General features: G+C 35.3%; 1 protein-coding gene across 1 annotated transcript in view; it reads left to right on the forward strand.

Moving 5' to 3' along the window:
* LOC143239224 (staphylococcal nuclease domain-containing protein 1-like) overlaps positions 1 to 20,907 on the forward strand; it is a 47,488-nt gene that overhangs the window by 9,666 nt on the left and 16,915 nt on the right. Inside the window, exons 5-13 of the mRNA XM_076480117.1 lie at positions 168 to 249; positions 525 to 774; positions 1,498 to 1,659; positions 2,855 to 2,961; positions 9,687 to 9,869; positions 14,118 to 14,327; positions 14,661 to 14,844; positions 15,259 to 15,400; positions 17,333 to 17,445. Of these exons, the coding sequence (XP_076336232.1) occupies positions 168 to 249; positions 525 to 774; positions 1,498 to 1,659; positions 2,855 to 2,961; positions 9,687 to 9,869; positions 14,118 to 14,327; positions 14,661 to 14,844; positions 15,259 to 15,400; positions 17,333 to 17,445 (1,433 nt within the window). The remainder of the gene's footprint in view (positions 1 to 167; positions 250 to 524; positions 775 to 1,497; positions 1,660 to 2,854; positions 2,962 to 9,686; positions 9,870 to 14,117; positions 14,328 to 14,660; positions 14,845 to 15,258; positions 15,401 to 17,332; positions 17,446 to 20,907) is intronic.

Raw genomic sequence — 20,907 nt, forward strand, 5'->3', positions numbered from 1 at the left:
TGAGATATATTAATAATTTAGTAACTTAAAAATGGGTTCAATTAACCTTTTATGTTCTAATCTGTTTTTAATGTGCAAGTATAGGTCCCTTCTTTTGTAATGTAACTTTTTATGACTTTTGTGTTTAAACATTTTGTTTTGTTGTTAAATGCAATTTTTATTTCCAGACACTTCTGATGAGAATGTGGTGGAGAGTCTGGTTGTTGAGGGTCTTGTTGAAGTTAGAAGAGCAGGTGTAAAACCTTCAGAGTAAGTTATGTAAATTTATTTGTTTTAATTTTAGGACCCTCTCCTCATTGGTTCAGCAGAAAGTCAAGGAATTACTATGCAAAAAAATCAGCATCTTATAACCATAGTGGGGAGAACACATAAAGTTCACTGTGTAGTTTTGTGCTTCACAACAAGCAGAACATTTTTTCTTCAAGCTAACCCTATAATGTAATATCAGTAATTTTATTGGCAGTTTGAATATAAAAATTAAAACTAATTTACAATTAACTCAATTTTTCCTTTTTATTTTTAAGTATTCAACAGAAACTTTGTGAACTTGAAGATGCAGCCAAGGCTGCAGGGAAAGGAAAATGGAGCACTGATCCATCTCACAGTCATGTCAGAGACATGAAGTACACTGTGGAGAACCCTCGGAACTTCATTGATTCTCTACATCATGCACCAGTGAAGGCTATTGTTGAACATGTTCGGGATGGGAGTACGCTACGAGTTTTACTTCTTCCTGACTACTACCTATTGACAGTTATGATCTCTGGAATTAGGGTAAATCAACTGTTTTCACATTAATAAGCTATGAGTGGAATAATGGCATTCTTGCCTTGACATTATTAACCATTTTAACATTAATGATTGATGATGACTTGGCAGTTTTAACACTATTTTGAAGTTAGTTTTTAATTCTTTTCTTGTCATGTGGGTTGAAACTGAATAGTTTACAGATGTTAACAATGACAGTTATTGTTGAACATAGCACTCAGTATAAACTTTTTCTGTGGCTATCAAATAAATGTGTCAAAAGAACTGCTTAATATTTCAAATTAAGCATACAAAAATTACTTAAATTTTAGATATATGACTGATGACAGAAACTAGCATTTATTTAGTCACATATAAGTCTGGACTATTCCTACTTCTTCAGATTTGTTGGTGTAGTCCAGCATTTGTTAGGTACAGTCTAAAAAGAGAGAAAAGAGGATGAAGAAATTGTGTGTGTGTGTGAATGGTGTGGTTTCAGCTATTAGTTGTCATTAAAACAAAGTATTTATATATACATTTTAACTTAACTGAAGACTTTTAGTAGAAATTACTATAAAGTAACTAAACCTTTAGATGTGTTGTGATTTAGAAAATATAAAACTTGATAAATATTAAATTAAAGAGTAGATTTTATGCTGTTACAATTTTTTTAAGGTAAATAGAGTTCTAAGATATTTTGTTCTTTTGATAATGTGGATTATGGTTATGTACTGTTTCTTCAATTTTCAGTGTCCAACTTTCAAAACATCAGAAGATGGGCAGACACAAGTAGGAGAATCTTTTGCTGATGAAGCAAAATTTTTCACAGAGTGTCGGCTTCTCCAACGAGAGGTGGAAGTGATCCTTGAATCTGTGTCAAATCAGAATTTCTTTGGAAGTATTTTGCATCCAGTAAGCTGATCTTGAATAAGTTGATTTTGTATAAATTGATTCTTATGAAACAAGCTCATTCTTCTTTTGTGGACATTTTGAAATTGATATTTAATATTAGGATGAATTTACTTTAATACTGTGGTAAAAATTTCATTAGCAGATATGCATTTATTCTCCCTTCTTGTGATAAATATACCAGTTAATATAGTTACATTGCTAGAGTACCAGTGATTAAGTTTGTTAACAGCAGAGTGATGTTGTCATAATACCAGTGATTTCCAGTTTTCTGTCTTAGAATATCATTTAATTCCAATTCTATGATAAATTTTCTTAACATTATGTATATGTTGCTAAAATAGCAGAGGGCTCCAGTTTTGTAGTAACTTTTTTTAACAGCAGAGTCATGTTGCTAAAATACCAGTCTGTTTTAGTGTTGTGGTATCTTGACTGCTAGAGATGTGTTAATAGATTTCCAGTTACTTCTAGTCATTTGGTAAATATTCCAAACACCATATATATTATTATATTCCCTTGTAGCTTCAGTCTTGTGGTAGCCTGGTGGTAAGAGTGCTCAAATTGCAACCAGCAGGTCACAGGTTAGAATCCCCATCCCCAAACCTGCTCACCCTTTCAGCTGTGTGGGCATTATAATGTTATGATCAACCCCACTATTCTTTAATATAAGAGTAGCCCAAAAGTTGGTGATTGGTGGTGTTGACTAGCTCTTGTCTACCACTGCTAAATTAGGTATGGCTAATACAGATAGCTCTTGTTTAGCTTTGTTCTAAAATTCAAAACAAACCAATCAGTCTTATGGTCAAAGTTTCTTGTCATAGAAATAAACAATTAAAATGTCTAGTAGCTCCATTAAAGTAGTAAAATACTTATCAACTCCAGTCGAACAGGAAACTTTCCTAATAGTAGAGATTTGTTAGAATTTCTAGTTTGCCTCAACACAACAGAAAAAACATTTTCTAATTATACAATTGTTTTACAGTTGAAGAATAGAATTATTAGAAATATATTGTGGTAGATATACTTAGAAGTAAGATTTTTTTTCTATCATTTAAGGTCTAGTTTATGCTAAATATTTGTGAGAAAACATAATCTTGTTATAATTACAAGTAAATTTATGTCTTTGTAAATATTTTAAAAAATAGAGATTACATTATAGTGGCCAGTAGAATTGATTTCTTTCTTCTATTCTTTGCAGAATGGAAACATTGCAGAGTTACTACTGAAAGAAGGATTTGCTCGCTGTGTTGACTGGAGTATTACATTTGTCACTGGGGGACCAGATAAGTTGCGAGCAGCTGAAAGGTGTCCTTATTTTATACTGAAATTAGTTTTAAAAAAGCAATACAAAACCTTACCTGTAAAATTTACAAAAATAACTCTAAAATATCATTAGTTTTTGTACCAACTCTTCAATGTAAGATCCCCTCAGTGTGGATTCCTGTACGTGGTGAGGGGACCTCTCAGGGAAGATTCTGTTCTTTCAGTTTACCTCCTTTGGGATTTAAACATCCACCCATGTGTTTGCGTGCGTGGCAACCCATGAAGGGGAGGAGAAGATCTTGGTGGTTGAGGGTCCAACCCGAACACACCACTTTGGCCTTGAATTCCTGTAGATGGGTGGCCTTTGGGTGGCCCCCCTTGGGTCAGTCGGCTGGTCCACTTGGGCTAGAATCAACCACGTACCAGTGTTGGAAGTTCTCAACGGGTGTTGTGGACATTGTGTCTGATGCTGGTGTTTGGGTATAGTGCTCACGAAACCCTGGTGTTGCTGCAATGTCCTTGCATGACATTGTAGTGCGTCCCCTAGTAGGGCTCCATGGTGGGTGGGGTCAGTGGGTACCAAAATTTTTCTTTTTCCTATGGATCCTCCTTTAAAAAATTTAAATAAAATAGTGAAAAAACAGTCAAAAGGTAAATTACCACATCTTGAAGACTCTGAGCAGCAATCTTCAACACCTGTAACACACGTACCTCATTTTCTTATATCACATTCTCTTTCAGAAAAACCTTTAGGGCAAATGTCCCCCTTTTTTATTCAGAAGGGTCTAGAGGGTCTTGCTGGCTCTCCAAAGTCCATAAAGAAGCTTCAGTGATGTCGAGAAAACCCACTTGTAGAGAAATATATATATGCAAAAACGGCTCGTTTGGGTTGAGAAAATATTTTACATAGAAGGTCAAACGTTGTTCGACCTTCTATGTAAAATATTTTCTCAACCCAAATGAGCCGTTTTTGCATATATAAAGAAGCTTCGATCTGAAGACATATTGGTTGAAACATCCACAACCCAACACAGTGAACTCCTCTTGAATTCCAAGGCACTTGGGGATATACCTATTGAGGTTACCCCTCATGCTACCTTGAATTCATCAAGAGGAGTTATTGTTGAGTCAGAGATTCTCACTGGTCTCTCCACTCAAGGAGTTTCTGCAGTGAGGTGTATCTCCACTCGCAAAGATGGAGTTACACATAACCTACAGATAACCTTGTTTTGACATTTACATCACCACGTGCACCTGCCACCATCAAGGCAGATTATTTAATTTGCAGGGTATGGCTGTACATCCCAAACCCTCTCCAATGTTTCCAGTGTCAGAGGTTCGGCCACTCTAAGACGTCATGTTGTGGTTTCCTGACATGTGCTCGTTGTTGTGGCAAGGACCACAATGCCTATGAGTGTGACATGAACCCACATTGTGTCAACTGCAATGGTTCACACCCTTCCTACTTTCATTCTTGCCCAAAATGGTTGGAGGGAAAAAGAGGTGCAGCATTTGAAAACGACTCATAACATTAGTTATCCTGAGGCTCGGAAATTGTTGTTTGCCACTCCATCTCGGACACATGCTGCTGCACTTCGTTCTACAACTACAGTGGGAGTGCAGACAGATCTCTCTGTGCCTACAAGAGAATTGTTTTCAAAACAAATGAAAAGCCTTTTGACCTCCATGGTTTAAAAGGTTGATGAATTGACTTCCACACCCATCTCTGTTCCTCCCATACATTCCAACAAACCTCAAGATCCACATCCTTCAGTTTCAAATACAGGCATTTCTTCTGATACATTTTTTCTCCCACCCCAAGATGCAAAACAATCATTCATTTGCATCCTCAGTCACTGGAATCCCCTTCCAATAACAAAGCCCAATCAACACAGGGCAGGATCCATGGAGGTCGATAGACCTCCTCCGACTAAGGACAGTAAGGAAAAAAGACGTGGTCGTAAACAGAAGGGTTCTCCAGCCACTTCGCCTACCCGTCGTTAAAAATGGCCACCTTGATACAATGGAACTGTCGAGGTTTAGGTTCTAATCTGGATGATATCAAAACACTGATTGCTTTCTATCATTCTGTATGTTTTTCCTTACAAGAAACATTTGTAAAACCTGCTGATACAGTCACCATTCTGCAGTTTTTTCTGTACAGAAATGACAGGCTGTGTGATGGACATGTACATGGAGGGGTGGCACTATTGGTTGATCAGCATGTGCCCACCCTGTCTTTGTCACTCAACACACCCTTGGAGGCCGTAGCCATCTGTGTTTCCTTGGGTCATACCATCACTGTTTGTTCTCTCTACCTGTCCTCTGGAGAGACATATGATCAATCAGACCTTGATGCTCTTGTTGAACAGTTGTCGTCTCCATTTCTAATTCTGGGGGACTTTAATGGACATCATCCCCTCTGGGAAAGTGCTGTTATTGATAGGAGGTGTCGCTGTGTAGAGCATATGCTCTCTGATCACAATTTATCTCTTTTCAATACTGGTTCTTCCACTTCTTTTCATGCACCTAGTCAGTCCTTTACTGCTATTGATCTCTGTTTGCTCCCCTTCATTATTCTCCCATTTTTCATGGAGGGTTGACAATAATCCACTAGGCAGTGATCATTTTCCAATACTTTTAAGAGAGACTGGTCGTGGTCGATGCCACCCTACCCGCGTGCCCCAGTGGAAGCTGGATCAGGCAGACTGATCCACTTTCACTGCTCTTGCAGAACTTGATCCTGCCAACTTGAATCAGCCATCAATAGACGACTGTGTGGCAGTGGTAACTGACTGTATTATACAAGCAGCTGTTCAATGTATTCCTAAAACCTTGACACTTTTTCCACGATATTCTCGTCCGTGGTGGAATCTTGCTTGGCACGGAAGGCTCAAAAACGGGCCTGGGATACTTTCCGTAGGTATCCCACACTTTCGAATCGCATCGCTTTCCAACGGGCCCGTGCACATGCGAGGTGGGTAAGACGTCAAAGCCAGAAGGAATCTTGGATTAAGTTCACAACTACCATATTTTCTACCACCAGTTCTAAGGTCATATGGGAGAGGATTCGAAAGGTCAGTGGGCACTATAATTCTGTTCCCCTCTTGATCTTACTCGCTAATGGCCAAGAGGTAGCTGATGTCTGGAGCATCGCCAATACTCTAGGTGAAAGCTTTTTTTATCTAGCACTTCTGTTTGTTCCTCCACCTTCTTGGCCATCAAGACTCTGGCAGAGTGTTCATCTCTTTCCTTTCGAACTGACTGTCTTTGTCCCTTTACACTGGTGGAACTGAAAATGGCCCTTCATCAGTCTGGCAATACATTTGTTGGACCTGATGATGTACACTGTGACATGCTCTGCTATCTCTCTCCTGCTTATCTTAATGTTCTAATTGTTTTTAACCGGATCTGGCAGGAGAATGTTTTTCCTGGTGCTAGGCTATTATCTTATTTTTCTCTAAGCCTGGGAAAGATCCCAAGATTCCTTCAAACTACCATCCAATTGCTTTGACGAGTTGTTTCTGTAAGACCTTAGAGATGATGGTTAATGCTTGTCTTGTTTCGTTCCTCGAATCAAACAACCTTCTCTCGCCCACCCAGTGTGGGTTCCGATGACAGCACTCCACCACGGACCACCTAATTCAACTTGAAACATCAATCAGAGAAGCCTTTCTCAAACGACAACATCTTGTATCAATATTCTTTGACATTGAGAAGGCTTATGACACAACATGGAGGTATGGCATTTTGTGAGACCTCCATGTATATGGGTTATGTGGCCATTTACTCATGTTTATTAAAAATTTTTTAATGGACAGGGGATTCCAAGTTCGTGTGGGTTCAACACTTTTCCGTTCCTTCGAACAAGAACTTGGGGTCCTTCAGGGCTGTGTTTTGAGTGTCACACTCTTCAGTATAATGATAAATGCCATCACTAAATAACTCCCTCTCACTGTTGTGAATGGGCTTTATGTCGACGACTTTCACATTTCGTGTCAGTTGTTGAACATGAGATATATTGAGCGACAACTACAAACTGCCCTCAATCGTGTACTGAAGTGGACTACGGCGAACGGCTTTAATTTTTCTCTCTCTAAAACTGTTTCCATGCACTTTTGCTGCCAATGGGGTATTCACCCTGATCCTGAACTCTGTATTGGTGAAGTTTCACTGCCAGTGGTCCCTGAGACTAAGTTCTTGGGGCTTGTCTTTGACCGTAAGCTAACCTTTATACCACACTTAAAGCAGCTACGGGTCAAATGCACAAGAGCACTGAACATCCTCTGTGTCCTCTCTACTGCCAGTTGGGGAGCTGATCAATGTTCTATGTTAAAGATATATCGTGCTCTTATTCGATCGAAACTTAACTATGAATCATGGTCTATGTTTCTGCCAGACCATTGGCCTCAAAGATGCTGGACCCCATTCATCATCAAGGACTTCGACTCTGCACTGGGGCTTTCCACATCTCTCTAGTTCAAAGCTTATACGTAGAATCTCATGAACCTTCTCTGCACCTTTGCCGTTTGCAATTGTCTTTACTTTATTCTTCGAAACTTCGTTCCTTACCAAAGCATCCCATTTGTGGATGTGTTTTCCTTCCTCAATGGGCCATACTTTTTCAAAACAGACAATCTGCCATTGCTTCTTTTGGCCTTCGTATCCAGGCACAATTGGATGAATTGGGTCTGTCCTTGGATAACATTGCAGAATCCACTGGTCAGCCCATCCCACCATGGCTCATTACAGCCCCCAAATGTGACCTTTCTTTCAGTCATCTGAAAAAGGCAGATACTCCCGATTGGAATTTATACGGATCATTCCAAATCAGGTAATTCTGTGGGCTCTGCCATGGTTTGTTGCGGTTCTGTGGTTGCTCGCAGAATCCCCTTTACAGCTTCTGTGTTCACTGCTGAACTGTATGCCATATCTCTTGCCCTGGATCATATTGAAGCTGAGCAGTACTCCAACTGCACTATCTATACTGACTCGCTTAGTTCTCTACTGGCCCTGGAATCGCTTCACATTGGCTGACACCCTGTTCTTGCTGATATTCAAAACTGACTGGCCCATTTCTCATTAACATCTACTTCTATCCAGTTTTTCTGGATACCAGGCCACGTTGGTATTCGCAGGAATGAGCTTGCAGACACGGCAGCTAAATCTATCTGCTCTGGCACTATAACCACTGTGCGTATTCCATACATGGGCTATGGTCCTGTATTTAAGAGCACAGTATAATGATAAGCATTGGCCTGTCTTATCCATTGCCTGTAATGGAAGCATTAACTACCTGTTAGCTCCGTGCCAGCTGGCAGTCCACTTGGAGTGAGCAACGTGACAACAAGCTTTTTCAAATGAAACCCTATATTGGGCTTTGGCCATCTAGCTTCCATAAGGTTTGGAAGGAAGAAGTTGTTCTAACTAGACTATGCATTAGTCACAGTTTTTTAACTCATCGTTTTCTTTTATCTGGAACTGTTGCACCAGTGTGTAGTCTGTGTCACACTCAAATCACTGTGAGCGACATTTTACTTTCTTGCCATCATTACGACTCTCAACGATGGCACTATTTTAAACATGTTTTGTCCCAGGGATTGTCTGTAACATTGGACAGTGTTATTGGTGATGGTGACACTGTCCACCTTGATAAAGTTTTTAGTTTTTTAAAGCCATTAATCTTTTTAAACTCATATAAGTGTTGGATATTTATTGATTACACATTTTTAATTGTGGTTCCCTTTTCATAGTCTCAATCTCTCTAGTTCAATTTGAAATTGGAAAATGGCCAGAACATTAAATAACTCGACACCAGGACTGGAAAGGCCAACTTCAGGTGACTAACGCTGCTGTTTGAACTATCCATTTGAACTACCCGTTAGTCATCCTGGCGAGTTGTTATTACAGTTTTGCTGCATGTCTTTTAACACTTTTATTATTTTACCTTTTGGTACTGGCCATAATGACACATAACCCGGAACCAGGACTGAAAAGACCAACTTCAGGTGACTGACGGTGGTTCTTTTACTTACCTGTTAGTTTTCCTGGCAGGTTATGATCATTACCATTCTGCTACAGGAAGTCCTACACAACTTTGTAGACTGGATGTCAACATTGGTTTTATGCCATTTTATGTTTTTAATTGCTGTTTTGTTTATACCTTTGTTTCCTTTTAAGAATTTTACTACATTTACTTTGCTTTTACCTTTTTACCAGACATTTGGCTAATCATTATTACGATTTTGCTATATGTATTTTAAACCTTTTATTATTTTACCTTTTGATAATGGCTGTTATGACACATAACCCAGAACCAGGACTGGAAAGGCCAACTTCAGGTGACTGACGGTGGTTCCTTACCTGTTAGTCTTCCTGGCAGGTTATGATCATTACCATTTTGCTAGAGAAAGTCCTTTACAACTTCTCTTACTCTGCTTTTTCTCTTAACATTGTAAACTAGGTGTCAACATTAGTTTTATGATTTTTCTGTTTTTCAATGATGTTTTGTTTTACCTTCATTTCCTTTTATGTATTTTACTACATTTAATTTATTTTTACCTTTTTACTGGACATTTGGCACAAATAGCCTAGCTGTTTTGTGCCATAAAACACTAAATCACTCAATCAATCAATGTAAAATGTAAAAATTTATATGTATAGTGAAATAAAGAATAATTATTAATAAGTCAATTTATAGATTTAAAATGAATAAAGAAATTAAGGTAATTATATGTTTGAAAATTGTAGTTACCTGTACATTTTAGGTCAGCTAAGGATGCAAGGTTGAGAATTTGGAGAGATTATGCTCCTAGTGGACCATCTATTGATTCCAAAGACAAAGAGTTCACAGGCAAAGTTGTTGAAGTTGTGAATGCTGATTCTCTTGTGATAAAACTTGGAAATGGAAGTCTGATGAAGGTTTTTCTCTCCAGCATAAGACCTCCAAGGTAAATTAAAAAACAAGATATAGTTTTTTCATCTCAGTGTGAGGCATAATACATACCTTATTGTTTATTTTGACTAGAAATTTTTATCAGCTGCTGTGAAGTTTAGTTTCCATACCTTATAAAGACATAACATACAGTATTATATATAATTGTTTCATTCTCAAGTTTAGTAGAATATACAATAACCTATGTGTAATTACCAATTAACTAGTTTATATTCTATATTTTGGCTGCTAATCTATTTCCATTTTCAAAAAGATCCTAAGAAGGACTTCATATATGGTAGGAGCTAGAATTCAAGTGTTGGACATTTTGTTAGAAAAGTAAATGTTTTGTCTACTTGTCTAGGCTCTCAATTCCATTGTTCCTCTAACCCTCTCTGCATGGGAATCATTTACTGCACATATCATTACTTTTTGTTTACTTTATACCAATTAGTATTGAATAAAATCACAACTGATAATCCCTATTTCAACAGTATATGTTTTTAGTTATTCATTTTATAAGGCAATATTTAAAAAAAATTGTGATCTATCTCTGTATGAGATGTGTGATATTATTTCTCTAGGCATCCCCTCTTTTCTATTTTGTTCACTGCTGCTCCAATAAGTATAAAATTTAACACAAATTAATCACTATAAAACCATCATTGCTCAGACAAATTATAATTTCAATAGCCTTCAATACTGTTTGGTTACAGAACCATCAAATATCAGACCCCTCTTGACACACCCACCTGATACATCTTGTCTTTCAGGATTTGTTTATAGTTCTCTCTTACTCTTAATGCTCTATCACGTTTTACCAATAGAAAGCAAGGTTTTAATTTATCAATTAACATTATATTATGTTGTTTTCTGTACAGAGAATTCCCATTTTTACAGTTAGTTCAAGCTTTATTCCCACAGGAAAGATAACACTGCACAACAATTTTTTTGAAAAGTTTTGCTTTCTGAAAAGTTTTTGTTGATTGTGACAGGTACCTGGTGGGTATGTACAAATATAGTTTTGGTTTTGCTTCATCATGTAGGAACTCTGAGAAATAGACAGTTAACTGTCTATTTTGTTTGTTGTTTGTCTTCGTATATCTAGAGATCAGGTATGTGCCTGCATCTGTGGGTTTGTTGTTTGTCTTGGTACATGTAGAGGTCATGTATGTGCCTGTATCTGGGGGTTTGTTGTTTGTCTTGGTATGTGTAGAGGTCATGTATGTGCCTGTATCTGTGGGTTTGTTGTTTGTCTTGGTATGTGTAGAGGTCATGTATGTGCCTGTATCTGTGGGTTTGTTGTATGTCTTGGTATACGTAGAGGTCATGTATGTGCCTGTATCTCTGGGTTTGTTGTATGTCTTGGTATATCTCACACTTAGGAAGTTATTAATTGTCATTTTATTTTTCAGTAACCCTGGAATCTTGTCCTTAATGTGTAGCCATGTTACGAATGATATATCTGAACTAAATCCTGGGTTTTAAAGCTGCTGTTTTGTCTCATGAAGAGGTTATAGAATAATGGTGCTGGGATGAGCCAATGGCTAGGTATCTTTGTTCATAATGTTTACATTTATGTTGGAATTAAGTTGTTGATAAAGTTTGTGAGTTTGAATTGTGGTGATAGTCAATTGGGAACATTCTTTGAAAGTTCTATCACAGTGAGGTATTTGCAGGTTGCTGTATTTAAATAGTGAATAGGTTAGATACATCAAAGTTGACAATTGGGTTTTGTGAGGTTATCATAGCTGCTTTTATAATCTCTACAAATTTGACTGAGTTCTTAGCAAGTTAGAACATTTTGCAGGCTAATGGTGATATGTTTATAAGATATACAAGCAAGAGGGGGCATGTTGAATTATGCATATAACATTGGAGAGAGCAGTCATTCTTGTGTGGGAATATTGTTTGCCTGTTTGTGTTCCAAGTTCTCTTTGAATTTTTTTTTGAGGAATTGGTTAATCTTTTTCTTTGTTTTATAAGTTGGTTTGTATTTGATCTTCTTGTAATAGTTATCTCTAAGTTGGGTTTTTCTGTGGTTGTAGTCAGACTTCAGGTGGGTATACATGTCACTGCAGAATTCTAGTCTTTGGTATTCTCTTCTGGTTTTATTAGTTTGAGTTTATTACAGTTCATGTTGATGTGTTTATAATATTAGAAAACTTCTTATCTATGTACATACTGAGCACTGATGGTAAAATAATCTTCTGTACTACGTATGAATAGTACATGTAAAAGTGGGGTGCCTGCTTATTTAAGCATTCCATTATGCTTCATAAAACAAAATGCATTTTACCGATATGTACTACATGTGCACAGATAAAAGGTTTTTATTCCTACAACACATTCTCTGTGCTAACAGTGTAAAAACTAATTACTTTTAAGAAAAATCAAATCAGTGTATTTCTTCAGAATGTAGAGAATAAATATATGTTTTAAGTTTAAAACTAGTAATAAAAAAGTTAATTTCAAATACCAACTTAACTGGCATTATTGTTATTTGTTTATTTTAAATAAAAACTTAAAAATTAAATGAGGCTATCTTTCAAGGTATGATCAAATATTGCTAATAAATAAACACAAAACAGAATAAAGTTAATGGTCCATCTGAAGAGAAGTAATGCAATACACAACATACTCTTTTAAGATATGTATAGCTATTAACATTTAACACAAATATGTTTGTTTATTAAGGGTAGTTCACATGTAAAAACTAAATTCAGTCATAAAGAACATTCTGTAGTCAGCCTAAGAGTAAACTTTCCAACCATTCATACAAATATGTAATTTTTTTCCTTTTTAAAGGTAAAATACCTCCTCCAAATGCATTACTGGTGATGTATCAATACATGTGTCCATGCTATATAGTCATGGTTTCATCGGGTCAACAATTTGAATCCAGTTAAGAGGGTCAAGGAGCATGTGCAAAAAAAAAACACAAAAAAACTCTGAAATGTACAACCAGTCAAGCAGAAAATGCAGAGAGAAATCTGACATTGAACACTAAAATAACACTGGGGAACACTCATTTTGTTGCATTTAAAAAAAGACCTTTCTATAGTCAATTTGAGTGTGTTGATTTCAAATCTGAAGTCGGTTTTTGTCTGCAAGCTACAGATTTTATGCAATTTGACATTTTTATTTATTTTTTAAGGCAGACTATTGCGTTTTCCTTTGGTCCAGTCTCGAAGCATTTCCTCACAATTGTGGCACACAACATGAGGAGCCCATTGCTTGTCTTGATCACCAAGATGAACTTCAAAATATGCCTTGTAGGCACGCTTGACGAACGAGGATATGTTACGTCTCTGACGATTGAGTGTGTAGCATCCACATATGTAGCAGAAGGCATCAGGCTTGTTTCTGCAATGATAGCTATTTTTGGAAGCCATGTTTGATCTGAAACAAAAGAAGAATGATCAAAATATTAGAAGCTATCTATATATATGGACGTGAAAATGCTTATACATGGTTTACGCAAGTTCACATTTCTACAATTTCATTAACCTCAAATTGCATACAAACTAGAGCTTGTAGAGAAAAACTAATTTCAGATTTGAAATCAGCACCTAAAACTCCTTCAGAATCAGTTAAAATATCCAATGCAACTCAAAGTTACTGAACAAGTGTTCCCCAGTGTAATAGACTTTTCAACAGATGAATAGACATTAAGGAAAAAGGAAGCAATCTTAATTCAAACCTCAAAACCAAACCTGAACAATCAATTAAAAAAACACCACTGCATCTGAAACTGTGATAAACTTATTATGCCTGACATGGGCAAAGAGTGAAAGCTTCAAAAAATCAAATGGATCCTCTATCAAAAGGTTTTGAGAATATGTACTTTGTAACATGACTGTACACTTACTGAAACAATTATTTATCTCTCTGAATTTTGTATCTCAGTATTACATATTTGGGTCATTGCATCTAACATTTTTTGCACCAAGAAACAAAGGGAATAGTTATTATTTTTGGTTGAGTCAAGTTGATTAGTCCCAGCATTTTTTTTGCAGATGTTATCGGTTGTTGTAATTTGACTTTCGTTGTTTCACCAGAAAGTCTGAAGACTTGTAACACTAAAAACCAAGTTTTGTTACCTTTTGTGCACTTTTGTTTTCAACTACAAATAAACTTAATGTTATTATAACATAAGTAGGAAAATTTATCATATGATTGGTCTGTTGAAAATAAGAAATTGTTTTACATAAATATGTATTCATTTTCAAATTTTTATTGTAAAATATGTGATCTTTTCTAGACTTTCTGAAGATAAACAAAGTGAAATTCAGAAAGACAGCAAAGGCCGATCTTTTAGACCCTTGTATGACATTCCTTACATGTACGAGGCACGAGAGTTTCTTAGGAAGAAACTGATTGGAAAAAAGGTGAATGTTTCTAAAGATTATATTCAACCAGCTTCAAATTCTTTCCCAGAGAAAGTATGCTGTACAGTAACCATTGGGGGACAGTAAGTATATTTGTCTAATACTTTATAACCTGTTAGCTATTTTATCTAGTATGTTTGAATATTAGAAATACAAGATTTTTTTTTCTCTTGTGCGTTTTATATACAAGTACATTTTTTTTCTCGCTATTAAGTTTAATGTTTAAATAAAAGTTGCTTTCCAGTGGCTCAGTAGTAAATCTGATAATCTTATAATGATAAAAACTGATTGTTCATTGTATAACTTTGTGCTAAATGAACAAACAAAATAAGTAAAATTTGTATCCAGATAAATTTGAAATAAAAATTGCTTTTGCTTTTCTTTTGACCTTATTTATTTTCCATATTGTTTGTTAGAAATGTTGCAGAAGCACTTATCAGTAAGGGCTTGGCCACAGTTGTTCGGTACAGACAGGATGATGACCAGAGATCTACACACTATGATGAACTTCTTGCAGCTGAAATGAAAGCTCAGAAATCAGGAAAAGGGCTTCATAGTAAAAAGGACATGCCAGTTCACCGTGTAGTAGACTTGTCTGGGGTAATGTTTTATCATAATTTTTGCTAAATAGATTGATGAAGCAACTACTTTACAATACTATTTTATCTGTCAGTTTTTCCTGCATTCATGATAAATTTTTTCAAATAAAAATGTTTTTTGACAACTTAACATAGTTTGTTAGTGTACATTGTGTCTTCTACAGTTATAAATTTTATTTGTCTGAATTTGGTCATGTACCTTTATAATTCATTTGTGGTAAGTTTGTTTTGTATTTAACTGAATAGAAAATTATGATAGGTAGTAAGTTCTGATCAGTATAATTTTAAAATAAAATATAATTAAATTTCTTTAATTGTTTTTTTTCTGTTTCTTGCTATATCAAAGATACTGAAATGTTCAAAGTACAAAATTACAGCAGTTATTCCATATGTACCTTAGTTTTTGTTTTTTTAGGATTTGTCAAAGTCTAAACAGTTTTTTCCATTCTTACAACGAGCTGGCAGGATGGAAGGAGTGGTTGAATTTGTGGCAAGTGGATCAAGGTTGCGTATCTTTGTTTCAAGGGAAAACTGTCTCATTACATTCTTATTAGGAGGTAAATTTGAACTGCAATACAGTAATGCCCATTAAATTCACCCATAAATGTATTGGTGAGCCATTATGCATAGGGTTACAAAACTGAAGATACAAATTTAGTCTGAATATTAATATTGTATGACTAGTAAGTACAAAATTTTGAACATTGTGAAGGTAATGAATTATTTTCTAGTTACTGAAGATAGATGAAGGAAATGTGTACAGTTGAAAAGGATTTTCTAGTGACATTAATAACAATATCATATTCAAAGTCTGAATTTTGAAGTGAAAGTAACTGACAATTTTAACTTGAGCATCATTTTGTTTGAAAGTTAGAAATATTTTACTTCAAAATATGTAATCTACATGATCGTTCAGGAGTTAGATAGTCAAAGAGAGATGGGGTTAGTGGTTTTACTACCTTACCAGCAACAGGCATTTACAAAAAATTTATTATTTTTATTCTCAAATATATTCATGTTGCCTTTCTTGAATGCCTGTTTGAGGTTGAAAACCTTGTTTTTGATAGTCCAATATAGTGGAAGGCTACTGCTACTTTTGTCCTTCTCAACACCAAACCTGTTTTTGAGTGCCATCACATCATCTTTGGGCTTCATAGACAGATATGTCTCATTAAGAGCTGTCACAAAGGCATCTGCAAGTTGCAACTTGAACAGCTTGAATCTTTGCACACTTGAGTAATGAAGGGAATAATGGTGGCTGGTGATGACATATCAAAGTGTAACAAAGTTCCAGCCATGGTCAGTGGGACTTGGAATTATTTGCTGAAAATCTGTTAGGCTTTGATCTGACAAAGCAGATGCAACAATGAACATAAGAGGAGGAGGTACACATATTGGACCTGTTGATTAAACAAGAAATACTGTCATTAACTGTGGGGTTTCTGTTAATTATGTGGTCAGTCAAAATTTAGTCATATATTGTCCTATTTAGAAACTGTAAATCATAATATTACATTGTACACCTTATATAAATTTTAGTGAAATAAGGTAAATTGCAGTTTTTTGTTTTTACATCAGATTCCTACATCTAAGGTGTCTCTAACTGAGGGAGATGTGTTAAGCTAGAATGTCATTGCAACTGATCAAAAGGAGAAGTCTTGATTGGGTCATAGCTGCTGTGTGACCATCTGACATACAGACACTTCAAACATAAAATTTAATCTGTTGAATGTTTTGAATCTGAATTTGATTTTCTTGTATTGTAAATAAAAACTATGATGTGATAACACACCAATAACTGTTGATGTGAAAGCAACTTTATGTACGTATTGGTTCTACAGAATAAGCCACTTTTGGAGACTTTGGACTTCTTGGTGTACTTCTCTTTTGTTCTTCTCTTGTTCATTTCAGAAAATAATAGTCTCAAATATAAGACAATATCTTGTCTCTTTGTACAGCCACGTTATTTTTCAATATATATTTCATTCCAACAAGTATACATATTTTTATGCCATATTTTAGCTAGCCCAGTTGTTACAATATAATATCTTGCATATTATTAATATTAGTAGATGGTATTTTCCTTACTATTTTATTCATAAAAGTTACTTGTGTACTCCTAGTAGCTGTTTACATCTGTTTTGAAAAGCTTTCAAACCATGTGTTTTTAACTTTTTCAGCTGTAGAAGTTTGGAAATTTTAAACAAATAGTGGAATTTTAATAGTTAAATTTTATTGTTTTTAATAATAAATAAGGATGAAAGTGAGCTTTGTTTACAAATATATTACAAAAAAAAAACGAAATAATCTGAGCATTCATATGATAAAATTGTTTTTACCTTGTGACTTTTTTAGAGTTACACCACTGCCCAGACACACACCTGTATCATAAAAGTGCATCAAGTGTCAGGTTTTATCATCATCACTAATTACCATATTATATTTCTGGATCTAGTTTATTGAATATTAAAAAGATCTCTGTTATTCAGGAATCAGCTGTCCACGTGGTCCGAGACCAGGTCCAGGAGGTGGCATGTTAGAAGGAGAACCATGGGGAGAAGAAGCTCATAAGTTTACTAAGGAACTGTGTCACCAAAGAGAGGTAAATTGGGAGTTAACTACTGAGGTATGCTCAAAGCTGTCAGCAAGCAGAGGAAAACATATTTTAAATTTTGCATATTTCATAAATATATTTAACTTCACATCATGATAGATTTTATATACGTGCTTGCAAAAGTTACGAGAATTTTTGGAATATTTTCGACTTTTAACAAATTTTCATTGCTTTCAGTTTGATGTTCATCTCTTTTAGATATGTAATATGACTAATATCACATATGCATAAACTTATCCACTGTCCAATGGCCAAACTATATTATGTCCCCCTCTTTGTTATTGAGTAATAATAAAGGAGTTGGAATAAATTCACCTAAGTTACATTGATAAAATCATTGTATTAGTTGTAAAATGTAAGTAATTGTAGTGATGTTGTATATTTATAAATATATTTGTATTCATACTTTATTAATGGATTATTATAACACACATTCATTAGTTCCAGCAAACAGCAATTTTTTTTTTTTTTATATTTTAAGTTTATTGAGTTTGAGATGATTGATTTTCAAGACATAATTTGTTTAGAGTGAAAGAATTTCTTTTAGTGCCTAGAATTGCACATATTAAATGATGTAGTTGTTTGGAATGTTGTGTTTGACTTCACTGTTTTCAAATAATTCAGTGAATTAAACAGGCCTGCTAAAAAATGAAGTAAAATTATTAAATTTCTGAACCACTCTGCAGTTTAGAGATAAATTCACCCACTCCATTACCAGAAAAGAAAAAATTTCTTCCCAATAAAAGAAAAAGAAAGAGGATAGAGAGAGGAGAGTCAGATTTTTTCCCTAAAGCATATCATATTTGTATAATATGCATATTTATTTTGTACAACACATATATATTTTTTGATAATTTTACTGTAGTGTTATGTTGTATTTTGAAGTACTTCTATAATGGAAAAACATTATTGGAAATGTTTTAAAAATCAGAGTTTATTTTTCCAGAAATGGAAAATATCCCAAATATTAAATATAAGTTATACAGCAACTGTACTGGTAAAATAAATAAACAAAAAGTAGGAAGTTTACCAATCGCATTATGAAACGTGAAACTTGTGAGTAAAGTTGCTAGTTTGTTGCAAATGTATTTTGGTATTGGATGGTTATGCTTTCAGCCAGATGACTTCCTCTGAAACGAAGGTTTCCCAAAAGCTATATGAAATGGTAATGCAAGTTGTCTCCATGGTGTAGCTCTGAACTTTAGTACTGATGAGCCAAAGTTAAATCTATGGTTTGGTTACTACAAAATGTTTCCTATACTTTAAGGTGTAGGTTAGTCATAAGAATGATAATTAATCCAGTTAGCAGTACCTAATATCCATCATCCAATACTAATGGACAAAGCTAGTAAGTTTGGGTGATATAAATACAGTGAAACAGTCAAATAGATAACCCTTGTATACCTTAGCTATATCTCAGTGTCTAATCCTGAATGTTGACATGTTAATAGTGTTACTACTTTCACTAGCTTTGGCAGTATTGTGATATCACTGCAAAGTTCAAAGTTTGTTGCTATATTACTGGTTGCAGTTTTATCACGGGTAAACAATTCTCCATTTAATCCTGCACTGTTCATGGAACATGTACTTTGTTGTGTAGTGCTATTCTGTCAACTGATCAATAATGTTTACTGCTGCCCCTTAGCAAACAGTTGGGTCACATAGCTCTTTATCTTAGCTTAGCAAACAGTTGGGTCACATAGTTCTTTATCTAAGAAACTGATGTAAGATTGTACTCTTGTGGATTTTCAGGTACTGAAAGTTTAGAGTACTTATCAGCCATATCATGATCAAAAACATGCTTTGGTTCCCTCTGTAAGGACCATTACTTTTTTTCCATGCTGAGAACCATGTTTTAGATGCATAGCCCATTCAAATAGACTGTCACAGCCAGTGTTAACAATCCAGGAATATACTCTGTCTGACAAATGTGCATCTTACATGTCCCCTCCACTATATCAAAAAGCCTTGTCTTGCCCTGCAAGCTTTTCATAAGGCATCTAATGTTTTAAAATGATCAGGAGCTTTTTGAACATAAGCAGTGTATCTGTTGACTAGTATATCTTTGTGTAGGAGAGAATGAATACTTATTTCATTTTATTTTCTATCTAAGGTATGTGATAGTTGATCAGATACATCATAGATGCAACTTGTGTATATGTAATTTTCCCATACACTTTTGTTTTATGTTGCATACTGTTACGTAAGGCACGTGGATGTTTTTTATTGTTTTTGTCCATTGACTTTTCTATACTGACCCTGGAATCACTTCACGTTGATTCACACCCTGTTATCGCCAATATTCAAAGCCAACTGGCCCATTTCTCTTTAACATCTTCTATCCAGTTTTTCTGGATACCGGCCCACATTGGTATTTGCGGGAACAAGCTAGCCGACACTGCAGCTGAGTCTATCTGCTCTTGCACTATCATCTTTGCTCCTGTCCCATACATGGACTATAGTCTTGTATTCAAGGCTCGCCTCCATGCCAGCTGGCAGTTGACTTGGAGTGAGCAATGCAAAAACAAGCTTTTCCAAATAAAACCCTATGTTGGACTTTGGCCATCTTGCTTCCGTAAGGATCAGAAAGAGAAAGTTGTTCTAACTAGACTATGCATTGATCACAGTTTTTTAACTCATTGTTTTCTTTTATTTGGAACTGATGCACCAGTGTGTAGTTTGTGTAACACTCAAATCTTAATATGCCACGTTTAACTTTCTTGCCATCGTTACGACTCTCAACAATGGTGCCATTTTAAACATGTTCTGTCCCAAGGTTGGTCCATAACATTAGACAGTGTTATTGGTGATGGTCCACCTTGATAATATTTTTAGTTTTAAAAACCACAGTTCATCTAGTTCGATTTGAAATTAGAAACTGGCCATAACATTAAATAACTCGACATCCAGGACTGGAAAGGCCAACTTCAGGTGACTAACACTGCTGTTTGAACTACCCGTTAGTCATCCTGATGAGTTATTATTATAATTTTGCTACACGTCTTGAAAACCTTTTTATTACTTTCCTTGTTGAAAATGGCCATAACATCAAATAACTCGGAACCAGGACTGGAAATGCCAACTTCAGGTGACTGACGGTGGTTTTTGTACTTAACTGTTAGTTTTCCTGGTGAGTTATGATAATTACAGTTATGCTACAGAAAGTCCCTTACAACTTGTATTACTGTAGTTTTTCTCTTAATATTGTAGGCGAGATGTAAATATTGGTTTTATGCTATTTATGTATTTTTTTTTTAATTTTTGTTTTACTTTAATTTCCTTTTATGAATTTTGCTAAATTTACTTTTAACTTTTTACTGGATGTTTGGTGCAGATAGCCTAGCTTCTTTGTGCCATATAGTACTAAATCAATCAACCAATCCATTGACTTTTGTATTTGTGAATTTTCCTGGTGGCCCAAGTTGACCCATGTTCCTTTGTTTCACATTG

This window comes from Tachypleus tridentatus, chromosome 13, assembly GCF_004210375.1.
Source record: "Tachypleus tridentatus isolate NWPU-2018 chromosome 13, ASM421037v1, whole genome shotgun sequence".
Classification (NCBI taxonomy): Eukaryota; Metazoa; Arthropoda; class Merostomata; order Xiphosura; family Limulidae; genus Tachypleus; species Tachypleus tridentatus.